The sequence below is a fragment of the Mastomys coucha genome, unplaced genomic scaffold, assembly GCF_008632895.1.
Source record: "Mastomys coucha isolate ucsf_1 unplaced genomic scaffold, UCSF_Mcou_1 pScaffold20, whole genome shotgun sequence".
NCBI classification, from domain to species: Eukaryota; Metazoa; Chordata; class Mammalia; order Rodentia; family Muridae; genus Mastomys; species Mastomys coucha.
Genome location: NW_022196903.1, coordinates 48,836,479 through 48,849,920, shown reverse-complemented (window position 1 = coordinate 48,849,920; position 13,442 = coordinate 48,836,479). Strand labels below are relative to the sequence as shown.

The 13,442-nt window shown below is 41.4% G+C and overlaps 1 protein-coding gene across 10 annotated transcripts in view; it reads left to right on the top strand.

The window, feature by feature from the left end:
* Cpvl (carboxypeptidase vitellogenic like) overlaps positions 1-13,442 on the top strand; it is a 254,363-nt gene that overhangs the window by 90,261 nt on the left and 150,660 nt on the right. For 9 of the 10 annotated variants that reach the window (XM_031381948.1, XM_031381951.1, XM_031381947.1 and 6 more), the window contains one exon: positions 6,905-7,087. In XM_031381948.1, the coding sequence (XP_031237808.1) occupies positions 6,905-7,087 (183 nt within the window). The remainder of the gene's footprint in view (positions 1-6,904; positions 7,088-13,442) is intronic. The other variant, XM_031381953.1, reaches the window with a different exon arrangement.

Below are 13,442 nucleotides of genomic sequence, written 5' to 3'. Positions count from 1 at the left end.
CTTAGGAAGTGGGGCCTGGCTGGCCGAGATAAGTCAGTAGGATGAGTCTTAGAAGGTAATTTTTTATTCTGGCCTCGCTCTCTGACTCCCAACCGGCTGTAATGTGATAGACATCTACCCCACGTTCTTGTTGCCATGCATCACACTGATGAATTCAGGTCCCTGGAACCCAATACAGACCTTTGTAATAGAAGTCCCTACTTAAAGTTTGCCTTTGTACTTGGTAAGGAATACTGACAACATTGCTAGAACCCTGCTGTTTAGATTACAGGAAGCTTTAATGGATGGCATGAACCCCTGCTCCTAAACTCTGAGCTATAGATAGTCTACTGTTCCAGGAGAATCTGGGGCTGAGAATGAGTTAGTGACATAACAACACTCACTCAGTGAGCACAGGCCTGGTTGCTAAGGTCAGGGCTGGAGTTCAAGACTCCTGTCTGCACATTTTATGCACCCTTTACAAGCCTCTTCTGTTGGCTGTCATACTGTGGTCTACCTAGCACAGCTGTGTCATATTCTAATTCTTATGGCCTTAGCTGCACATTTCATTTGGAAAATACTGAGCTGCTGTGTATTTTGCTTCAAAGGTGGCTGTGATGAGGTGATTACTGAGATGTCGTTGTTTTATTCCCATGTCTGGGATGCTGCGTGCACTGTGTACACAGATCACAGAATTCTCCCCATTCCTACGTGCCTTTATCCCTGTTGTATGGACAAGGAAATGTTGGTGGATAGGCCTAGTAGTTTAGTTGAGATATATCTGCTATTTAGTGAAGAGCAAGTGTACAAAACCCAGGCAGTGCCTGTGGTGGTCTTAGCAGCAAACAGGCATGCCTCATTCCAAAAGATTATATTTACATTGAGTTTAACTTTGTATCTGTGAAAAAGGGCCATTGGCAGAGGTGCACTGTGAAAGAAGGTTATCAGAAACATGATATGGGCTTCAGTAGACCTGAACTTTAGCCTCTTTGCATCTCATTAATGAGATCAATAACCCTAACCTGGGGGTTCTATAATTTGTTTAGCAGAGTTCCCAAGATAGAACAAAACTGGGTTCTAATGTTATTCTAGAAGGCTGGTTTTACTTTTTCTTCTGTGACATTTACCACAGTTTCATAGTATTCAGTGTGGGGAAATCCTTGTGATGTTGAATTCTAGACTTTTAAGTGCTTTTAGAATAGTAATAATTTAATAATTTATGGCTCCAACTTTTCAAGGAAAACAGGTGTTATGAACAATGTGCATAAAATAAGTTTTGGAAGACTGTTCTCTCGAGAACTGGAGTGTGTGTGTGTGTGTGTGTGTGTGTGTGTGTGTGTGTGTGTTTGTGTGTGTGTGTGTGTGTCCTGGCCATTCGGCCTCCTGCTGAGGATCTGTGTGTGAATTTCATCTGAAATGAATTTTGTCTAAAAACCATCATGGATCATGAAAGTTTACTTTAAAAGTGCTCATGGGTTCTTCCAAGTCATTGTGAGGTAATCAGCACACTGGATAAAAGCGAGACAAAACTCTCTGAACTACTACACACCAGGTTTCATGCTGGGAGCTTTGGGTGAATAATCTCATTGATTCTCACTTTCGTTGTGTGGATGTCACCAGGCCTGTGACCAGAAAAGCATGCAGATTCTCTGTGAGGTTAACATTCAGGACATGGTGCTCCTGGCCTCAGCATTCAGGTGTGAATGGCACTGGTCCAGTGCTGTCTGCATCTAGATTTTGTAGACTTTAGCAGTGAAAACATGGGACTATTGGTTGAAAGACATTAATGAGTCACAAAATTCTCAGAATGCAGGAAGAACCGAGAAAAGAAAGGAACCAAAGAGGACAGAGAGCTTGTACACTGTTCAGGGTCCCATGTGTCCCTTTGCCTACCAGCCACACACACATCTCTCTTCCTTTCTTTCTTCCTCTCTCTCTCTCTCTCTCTCTCACACACACACACACACACACACACACACACACACACACACACGCACGCGCATGCACATGCACACACATACACATGCACACACACACACACACACACATACACACACGACCAGAACCAACAAAAACCTAAGTGGAGATTCCCACTTAGATTGGATTTTCCCCCAATGAGAATGGTCATCATAAAAAATTAAATGAGGACAAACACTGGTGAGCAAGGATGGGGTAGTCTTGGTAATGGAACTTTCTATGTTGTTTTGGGGAAGTGTAAGCTGGCACATCCATTATGGAAGTCATTATGGAGATTCCCGAGAAAACTAAAAATAGAAGTACCTTATGGCACAGCTGCACCACACCTGGGTACATACCAGAGGAATTCAAAGTAAGCATTCCACAGAGGCACTTGTACATCCATGCTTTCTGAGGAACTGTCCACAGCAGTGAAGTTATGGACTCTGCCTAGATGACCATCAGCACATGCAGATAAAGCAAATGTTGAGTAGATACATACACAGTGGAGTTTCATTGAGTCAGAAAGGAGAACAGAATTTTGCATTTGTAGGAAGGTCGATTGAGTAAAAGATCATGTAATAAGAAACTATGCTTAGAAAATAAATGTCAGATGTTTTATTTCATATGTACATCATAGGTGTGTGTGTGTGTGTGTGTGTGTGTGTGTGTTTGTGAGTGTGTAAACAAGGAGAAGAAGGAAGGAAAGGGATGTATAAGAGAGTGGTGGGGTAAAATGAACAGAACACATACTGGTACAGAAATCATGAAACCTAGGTTTTTTTTTAATGAATATATACTAAAAACAAAATTATAATAAAAATCAAGGAAAGCCACCCTCAGGAGAGGTGGACAAAGTGCCCAAGGTTGCTGATGGAGGCAAGAACTTGGTTTCACATTCACCCACCTCCAGTTCCCAGGGACTTTTGGTGACACTGATCACTTAGTTATAGGGATTAACACTTTCTCGTTTAGAAGGACTCAGAGCCACCCTTATCCCTTAACCCCTCCATCATGAGCATTTCAGTTTTGGAAGGAACTCAGTTTGGAATGTTTCCTCGTTCTCCCTCAGGTTGAAAGCATGCACGTGTTTTAAAAACATAAACAAGTAGGCTGAAGTTTTTGATTGGCTTTTTTTCATATAATAAGCATTTTCCCATGTTTGTACATAACAACCAGCTCTATTGAGCTAACCAGCCAGCCCTTCACATAGCAAGGGAAATGCTCCAAGAATGACTTTGCCTTTTGTCAGCTTTACAGTCTTACAGGCGTGTGGGGGAACTGGGGCATTCAGGGTGTTGCCTGGTTCATCTCTGATCTCTGAAAAACAACTCCAACTGTCTTTCCTTGCTCCTTGCTTAATTTGATGTACTACGGACAAGGGCGTGTAGCTAAAATCTCATGTCCTTCTTTTCTCCTTGTCTTTAGACTTTCTTGCTTTAATTACCCACATACCCAGTGGGAAAGTTTGTGTGACTCCCCTGCTTTTTAGCACTGAAAGTCCTGATCCTGGGAAACTCTGCAGTCTAGGACAGATAGAGTTAGATCATTACTGGCTGGTGCGGGAGCAGCCAGGGCATGTGTGCATCTTTCATTGTCTGTAGGTGTATGGTGCCTGGCACAGCCCTAACTCTTCTGCGTCTCTCTGGATGTGAATAGATGGCATGTGCTCATGGCTTTCAGACTACACGGATATGAGCTTCTCCACTCACTGCTGCTGGATCCTGGGCTCTCTGACCTACTCGTTCAGTCCAGAGATTGCCTGATAAAGATCAAGAAGCCATGCACTCCAACCCCAGGGAATGACAGGTGTGAATGTGCATTGAAAACCTGGAGAATCTGAGTCTGGTGTCTATGAGCAATGGCAATAACACTGCATCTGCTGAAGATGGAGAATGCAGCTCACAGGCTCCAACTGTTCCTGACATTTTGTTCCATCTGGTCCCCCAATGTGTTGGAGGGTACTATTCAATGTTAAGGGAATGTGTTTCCCTATTGTGAGGTTCGTATATGCTCGGCCCAGAGAATGGCATTATTAGAAGGTGTAGTCCTGTTGGAGTAGGTGTGTCACTGTGGGTATGGGCTTTAAGACCTTCATCCAAGCTGCCTGGAAGGCAGGATTCTGCTAGCAGCCTTCAGATGAAGATGTAGAACTCTCAGCTCCTCCTGCATCATGTCTGCTGGATGCTGCCATGTGCCTCCATGATAATGGACTGAACTTCTGGAACCTGTAAGCCAGCTCAAATTAAATTTGGCCTTATAAGAGTTGCCTTGGTCATGGTGTCTGTTCACAGCAGTAAAACCATAACTAGGACACCCGCTAGGTTAACCTACACCCCAGTTGTCTCTGGAATCACCCTCATAAACACATGCAGAATTGTGCTTTAGCAGAAATATTTAGACTTCTCTTACACTAGCCAAACTGGCAACTAAGATGGTCACAACCATTTATTTGATTTTTCTTTTGCTGCATTTGGTTTGTGTGCCTTTTTAGAAATTAAAAGTGATTGCCCTGCTTTGAAAAGAGGATATTCATTGCCTGCTCCCTAAAGTGAGCCACGTACATCACTCTACACATACAGAATTATGCATCTTGGATATTCACTGCCTTGTTCCAGAATGTTGGCCTTCTGGTTTGTGAAGCGTTTGGAATAATAAGGAAAGCGGTCGGGGGTGGGCTGTGTCTCAGTTTAAATCAGCAAACACATCCTGCAATACTGACAAGACAAGCCTGAAAGCTATGACTTTTGTTATTGTCCCTTAAGAATGAAGAAAAAAAACAAGTGAACAGTAACAACAACAACAACAACAACAAAAATCTTACTTTGTTTTTTAAGATACAGTGATGAGGGTTGGAGAGATGGCTCAGTGGTTAAGAGCACTGGCTACTTCTTCCAGAGGACCTCAGTTCAATTCCCAGCAACCATATGGTGATTCACAACCATCTGTAATTGGATCTGAAGCTCTCTTCTGGTGTGTCTGAAGACAGCTACAGTATACTCATACATATAATAAAAAAGACACAGTGATGATATTTAAAAATAAAATCAGCTCCCAGTGACTTCTGATAAAAGATGCTGGTTTACAGCGTGGCCATGAATAGCCCAGATGAATGGACAACCTGGCAAATTGCTAATTAATCTGCATCTTTTCACTGAACTCTGGAAGGAGACTTACTTTGTACATGATTATCTTTGTTAATCAGCCATAATGAGGTCTTCTGAGAACGGTGAGGAATTTGAGCTTTGTTCACTGGTACCCATCACGGGTAATTGTTTCCATACTTTTGGAGGCTTTGCACAGGCCATAAGTACTAGGAGCCTTTGAGGCGGTGTTTTGTATAAACAATGGCAAATATTTTATTGCTCAGTTGAGTCAAACCTTTAAAAATGGCCTTAAATCTATCAAGGACTTTTCCCTTTGGGTTCTCATGTTGGAGAGGGGGTGGCGATGGTGACTGAGCAACATGAAAGGCTGAGTGTTCCTGTGGTGGAGGCCCAGGACTCTTTCATCTTAGCCTGAATCCTATCCCACCTCTGTTTGAGGCTTGGGATTGTGTCAGAGTCCTGGGCTTTTTAATTACATTAAAGCCTTTTAGGAAGTCTCTACCATGCAGAGATGGAAACATGTGGCTGAACATTTGATAGCCAATTTGAAGACTGAACCAAAGGTCTCCACTCAAGCCAAAACAGAGCCTGAGAGTAGATCAAAGGTTGCACAGAATCTAGGAAAACCTCCCCTTTGGGTGAAATGGCGATGCTTTATAGTTATGATGAGGTTAGTACCATGAAAACAATGTCAGAAGTACAGAAAGTAAAGGAGGAAGTGGCTTGGGCCTTTACTGTGTGAATTAAGGAATCACATTATTTTCCAAATATTTCATTTCACATATATGTGCTTATATAGAGAGAGCATGAGGTAATTGTATTATGGTTTATGTCTGACTTTCAGCATTCATATTTCCAATCTATGATAAGCATATCCCACCTCACTTAAATGACTTTGCAACAGCCCAGAGAACTCCTAAGCCCCTGAACATTTAGCTACTCACCAGTTAAAGGCTGTTTGGTTTTGTTAAGTTCTTGGTTATAGTGAGACTCAACAAGCATAGTTGTACGCCTTTTAGTTTTCTTTCTTTCTTTTTGTAGAGTGCAAAAAGGGGTTACTGGGAATAGAAATCCTTCCTATGTGTGGGAAGATGTGTGGGAATCCTTGAGATGTGTGGGAGAAAGCAAGCTGTCTCAGCATTGTCTATGGTATCCATTTATGTGGGAGGGAAAGATTTGTTCTGGAAAGGAAGGACTTTCTTGCATGGATGGATATCATAATAAAGCAAAGGGCCTTGGAAGTGGCATGGAGCCAATGGATTTGAGAGTTTGCATCTATCTCCCTGTTTCAAGGAGCTGTAGTTGCTTCACACCTGACATGGAAGGACTGAGGAATTTGGAATTCAAAGTGTAGTATCTCTTGGTTCCATTAAAATGTAACCTCCTTATTTATGAACACATGAACACACACACACACACACACACACACACACACACACACACACGAGCTTTTAAGTTCTACTGAAATCTTTTAAGAAGGCTGCATCATGAAGGCAGAGACAGCATACACAGTGAAATCCAATTTGAGAACTCAACCAGAGGTCTGTATTCAGACCAAATTGGAAACTGGAGAGATCAACATCATATGGAATCCAGGAACCATCTTTGCTTATCTTTTGGGACACAGATGTCCATAACATGACTATGATAAGTTAACTTTGGAAGGATGTTACTAGCTGAGACATGACCGGAGTTTCTTTCAGGCTGTTGGTGTGTGTGGTGATCTGGGAGCAAGTCAGCTTCAGATCTGCTAGGGCACCCTTTAGAGACTGTCTGATTCAGTTTCACCCTCCATCCCTGAATCTGCCACTTGATTTTTCCTTCTGAATTCCATTTTTGCTGACGGTTGGATTTCATTTCAGGTTCTCATCTACAATGGCCAACTGGACATCATCGTGGCCGCTGCCCTGACAGAACGCTCCTTGATGACCATGGACTGGAAGGGATCACGAGCATACAGAAGGGCACGTAGAAAGGTCTGGAAGATCTTCAAATCTGATAATGAAGTGGCAGGTTATGTGCGGCGTGTGGGTAAATTCCATCAGGTATGCAGACAGTTGGGGCACACAGGTCATGGGAGTAGGTTGGTAAATGTAAACACAAAACACAAAGGCCAGTAAGCTATGGCTGCCTGTAAGCAAAAGTCACAGAACAGTCAAGGTGTAAGTATGTGTGTTCTACAGCCCTCTCTTCAACTGAGAAGATAGGGCACCATTATCAAAGTTAAGATCACTGATGTCATCATAGACAGAAGAAGTCTAGGCACCGATGAAGACATAATGAGATGCTAGGAGAGTTCAAAGCGGAGCAACATTAATGAGAAAATCCCAGTCTGTTTGGGAATCAAAGGGAACTTGACCAGTTATTTGAAGAAAATTCAGTGCAACCTCCTCCCACCATATGTGAATGTGTTTTTATAAGCCATATGGAGAAATAACTAGAATAAGATCTCCTTCTAGCTGATCCTGCAGAGTGACTTCCACTTAGGGCTTAAGTATTACTCCTGCCATTTTCTTTTCTCTTTGAGTTTTGAAAACAGTCTTTTGTGAATTTTGTAACATGCCTCAGTCAGCATCTACCATTCCATTGTCTGGTAAAAACTGTCAGGGTTAGGGAACTGTACAGGTAAGGCCATCAGGGCATGAAGGTTTCCTTAAGAAAAGACTTCAAATCATGTATTCAGTTTAACAGAGGATTAATAGCTTTTTCTTGTCTCTAAGAAAACATTATTATAGGCTTTGGGTTTTCTTTTTCACAAACTACTCAATTTCACCTAAAAATTTAGATTTATGAGCTCCTGAAATTTTCATTTAATTCCTCTTAAAGACTTATAGCGATATCAGTAATTTATTTCTCTCTTGCCTGAGGCCAAACAAAGTTATTACTGATTTCAAGTAACAAATAATGTTGCCTTTGTTGATTTCTCCATTGTAGTTTATTTTACTATTTATGCTTTTATCCTATTATTGTCTTTATTGTGAGTTATTTGCTATCGTTTAAAATTCTTTAAGACAGAGGCTTAGGCAATGAAGCTTTAGCCTGAACTCTATATGTGCATTCAATGTCTGTTATATATACGTTAAGCTTGTTATTAACTCTACATAGAGATTCATTATAGTTTCATTGATTTAAGGTATTTACAATTCTCCTTGTGTTTTATCCCCTTTGGCAAGTGGGCTGTTTTAAAGTGTTCTGTTTAATTTTCAAGCATTTTGACTCTTCTTTCTTGCATTTACTGTAAGCAGAAGGGGAAATACTCTACCATAGCTTTATGGTTTAAAAACCCACATATCCTTTCCATTTACTTTCTAGCTTTCAAAGTGTTTGTTTTGGCAAACATTTTCCATATACTTTTAAAGCAACCACATTCTTCGGTTGTTAGTTGTAATGCTTTTTATGTCAATCAAGGTCTTTTAAAACCATTTTTTACACTTATTATTTTGAAAATTCAAAATCACTCCCATGCAGCTATTGCCCCATAATACCTGTGCCCCCTATTGCCTTTCAAGTTCATGACCTCTTCTTCTTCAAATTATTGTTATACATGCACATATACATATATGAATATATGAATATAACCTGCTGAGTTTGTTTAGTGTTGCTCATACGTATATGCACTTAAGGCTGATTACATGAGACTATATAGCCTAATGGAGGACTCATCTCTGGAAGGATTGACTCAGTCTTCCTTATTAGCCACTAGTTGACTGGAGCTCTTCTTTGGAATTACAGCCTTGTGAGATTTCCTCCACCTATGCTGGGATGTCAACTGGTGCTGTCCTTATGTGAATCTTCTTTAGGTGGCCATATTGTTAATTTCATGGGTGTAACTCTGTCTTGTATAGAAGACACTATCTGGATGCAGATGTCCTGGTTCTCTGGCTCTTACAATCTTTCCATAACCTCTATTACAATGTTCCCTGAACTCTAGGTATAGGGGTTGTGCTGTCAGCAGGCAACCCTTCCCCCCACCCCCGCCAGTCCGTTGTTCTCCATATTTGATCAGTTATCGATGTCTGGGATATCTCCATCTGCTACAAAAGAGGCTTCTTTGATGAGGGGGTCAAAGATACATTCATCTGTGGATAGAAGGTAAACTATTCAGAACATACTTGGTGATTACACTAGTTTAGAGAATCGGCAGGAGAATGTTCTTCTCTAAGTTCTGTGGCCTCACTGGCCATGGTGCCTGGTTGGCTAGGTTTATAAAACCGGGCACGAATTTTCTCCTGTGGAGTGGGCTTTCATTCTAATTGGATGGCTGCTGGTTGGCCAAGGAAAATCTACTCTCACACCCTCAGATGTTTCCTGCCCTGATGGTCATTGTAGTTCATGGGTTTATAGCTGAGTAGAACAGTTCTCCCCACCCCATCCCCGTCTCCTTCTTTCTCTATGTCTATGGTCTCTCTCCTCTCTACATCTCTGGCTCTCTCCCTCCTATTCTATTCCCTTCTCTTCTCTTGTCTTCTCTTCTCTTCTCTTCTCTTCTCTTCTCTTCTCTTCTCTTCTCTTCTCTCCTCTCCTCTCTCTTCTCCCTTCCCCTCCCCTCCCCTCTCTTCTCCCCCCCCACCCCTCTCTGTGTGTGTCCTTTCCTTCCATTCCTCCCTTCCTCCCTTACCTCTCCTTGCCCACAGTTAGCAAGAGAGATCTCTTAAAACCTGCTGCCATATTTGAAACTTGTTCTGTTTTTCCTTTTCCTTTGAGCCATTCACTGCCTACAGCCACAGACTCCTTATTACACATTAAATCTTCCTTTCTTATGAACTATGCTGTTTGTTTGTAGCAGTACTTCTCATCTTAAGGCACCTTGATTGATGGTGGTGTAACCATGCCAACTCTCTTTTGAAAGCATTCACATGGGATTCTTTTCTTTTTATCAGTGTTCCCCTTCTTGTCATTTTATAGCACCATATTTACGATATACTTTTTAATGTGGTATAGTGGGCTTTATTTTTTTTGTGGATCTTGACATTATTTTAAATTTAGAGTTGTACATTTGCATTTAATGTAATCACTGATTTTTTTTTTTAGTCTATTGTCTTGTTGTACTGTTCCTTTGGCTATATATTTATTTCTGTTTCCTTTAGTTTAAGATTCCTTGCAGCTTTATGTCATTTTATTATTTCCATCAATATATTTGTGAGTTATCATTCTTTTGAAATTGTTTTTTTAACAGTACTAGCATAATATGAATGCTAGACCTACTTAATGCTAATATAAATTAGAATTTTACTTTTTTTCAGATAAATGTGAGAACCTCAGAATAGTTACATCTTTACCCATTTCCCAGGATTTTGTTATTAAAAACAAACACTTCTATGTCTCCTTTAAACAAGCATTGCTTACAGCATTTGGTCCAACCAGCACTCACCAAGAATTCACTACACATTTAACCTGTCAGCAAACATCAGTCTTTTGTGCATTTCTTGTCCCTTCAAAAGAATTCTTTAGTATTTATTTTTAAAATGTACATTGACAACATGCTCACTATTTTTCTTGTATGTGCCTTTCTGCCTCCTTTGATTGGGAAGGCCATGTCTAGTGTGAAGGGATTTAGTTGTTTTCTGTGAGGTGGTGAAGGCTGTAGCTTTTGTCTTCTCCTGTACCCTTGTGATGACACGTCAGACATTAGTAGCTCTTTTGATCCTGCTTTGAAGGTGATTTGTGTTTAGTTTTGTTCTGCTTATTACCTCTGAAGATCTCCTGTGTGCTGTTTCCTAGCAATTCTACTATTCTGACCTGTAAGGTATGAAGATGACTAACTGTCCCTCTTGCTGTCAGCATTGAGCAGGTCTTGTCTTGTTTTATTCTGACTTGATACAGGCTAGAACCTCTGGGAAGAGGCAATGGCAATTGAGAAAATGCCCTCATCAGTCATGGCTGTAAATCTGTAAGGCTTGTTTGTTTGTTTGTTTATATTTGGTTAAGGGCTCAAGTGAGAGGGTCCAGTCCACTGTGGGTGGTGCCACTTCTGGGCCTGTGGCCCTAGGGTGCATAAGAAAGCAAAGCCTGGAAGCCAGGGGAAGGAAGCAAGTGGCTCCTGTATCACTTCCTGCTTCCAGGTTCCTGCCTAGAGCTCCTGTGCCGGCTTCCCTCTGCGATCACTGTTAGCAGGATGTGGAAGCTGAGATGAACCCTCCTCTCCATGCTGCTTCCACTGTGCAGCAGAAACTAGGATGTTGGGTGTGCATGCTGCCTGGGATCCTTTAGCTTTTGGAAACTAAAATTTCGAGTTGGTGTGTTTTTTTGTCAAATTTATACTATTCTCAGCTTTTATTCCTTCATGGGCTGGTCATGCTATGTTGTCTGTCAGTCTGTTTGTCTGTCTGTCTCTGTCTCTGTCTCTGACTCTGTCTCTGTCTCTCTCTCTCTCTCTCTCTCTTTCTCTCTCTCTCTATCTCTCTCCCTCTCTCTCTCTCTTCCCTAAGTTTGTGTTTAAGTGTTGGGTGTCCACCCAGATAAGGCCATGGGTTTGATCCCTAGACTGAGAAGAAAGAAAACTAATTACCAAAAGATCCACGAAAATCACCCCCAACACACACACACACACACACACACAACAACAACAACAACAACAACAACAACAACAACATCAAAGCAGAAAAGAAGACCATGCCACATTTTTATTTATGCTTTGTCTCTTTTCTACTGGTCTTTCTTTTGGCTTGTTATACTTTTTTTTTTAACTTCTATTTTAAACATGTTGGTTAACACAGTTGTTCATGGTTTGAAGATTTCATGTAGTCTGCTTGCTTTGGACCACATTTTGTGCACACACATTTACAAACACACATATCCAATTACTGTCGCCCTGCCCCTTGTGAATGTGCCGTGGAGATAGCACCTAAGGTCAAATGAATGCATAAAAATAGGGCCCTTATTAAATGTCATTCTTGCCCTTAGAAGGGAAGACACCAGAGAAACAGGATCTGGCAAGGTGGGAGAGTATCATCTCCAGAGGTGAAATTAGTCAGTGTCTGGATCTTGAATTTCCCAGATGTCCTTTCTGTCTTCCTGCCAGAAACCTTTGACATGATTCACAGAGAGCATTCCTCTTTCTACTTTTATTGTCATTACGTGGGTTGCTTGCAAGGATGAATATAGCAAAAGGAAAATTATAAAGGGTAAAATTCACGATCTAAGAAAGTACTTGTCATTCAAAGCCAGCCCATAAGGGGAAGATAGATATTGATACTTGGACTGTGAGGGCAGATATGTACTCTGAGCTATGAAGGGCAGATGGATGGTACCTCCTGATCCACCACACTCATCTGAGGGATGCAAATCTCAGAAGCACACAGAGTTCTCATCAGCCACCTGTTCCTGGACACCCACCCATCAGTCTTGCTAGTTGTTACACTACCTGAGACTGCACAAATGTCCTTTTTACATCTTGCACAAATCTACCAACTAAGGTAGCCAGACGGATGCTCAGGGGCGGTGTCTGTCACAGAGGTAGGAGGAGGAATTGGCCATTCACCAGCCAGAAAACTATGGCTGCTATCACACTAAGCCATCTGACTCCTCGTGTGCAAGCAAGACACACTGAAAGACAAAATGGTACTGTGCTGATTTCCAAAAGATGAACAGAAGAAAGAGGAGGTCCACATAGGCTAGCCATAGGGAGGGGGTGCCTCAGAGCAGGGAACCTGCACTCTGTATAAATGATTTAAGAGTGCTGGGAAGACCACCCCATCCCACTAGCTCCTGCTCAGTGCCTTGGAGCTGCTTGATGGTTGTTGGGGATGAAGGACTGGAGGCAGGAAAGGAGGTCGTCATGCCAGTTCATGGATGATTCATTTATTGGTTTTTGTTTGCTTCAGAGCTGGGGTCTTCCCTACGCCAGGCGCGTGCTCTACCTCTGAGCTACATCCTCAGCTCCTTTTTACTTTTATTTTTACACAAGTTCTCATTACACTGCTGAGGCTGGCCTTAAACTTATGATCTTCCTGCCTTGGTTTCCTGGATAGCCAGGAGCACAGGTCTGTACTAGGCTCCTAGGATTTTTCCCCCCTAAGGTTATTTTGACTCATTGAGAAACATATTAAAATGTTATTAGGTTTCTAGCCACATTGATGAACTGCTTGAAGAGCATGTTTCTATTTTAAACTTCACTAGGCTAAATGTTTTGAAGAAAATAGTTTAATCATCTATTTTTGAATCTTTACTGAAAATATTTAATGACACTAATTATTCTTCATGTGAACATTGAACTAAAAGCTTGAATTACCTGTCTATTTTCATTCTTCAGTAGATTTCGCTGAGTGAGAATTCTGTTAACATAAGTTTTGCATAATTAATAAATCTAATTTACTTGATTTCAGCTAGCCATAAGTATCATATTATACATTTTCAGTATCGGGATCAATCTACATTTATTTAGGACTCACGGGATGACTT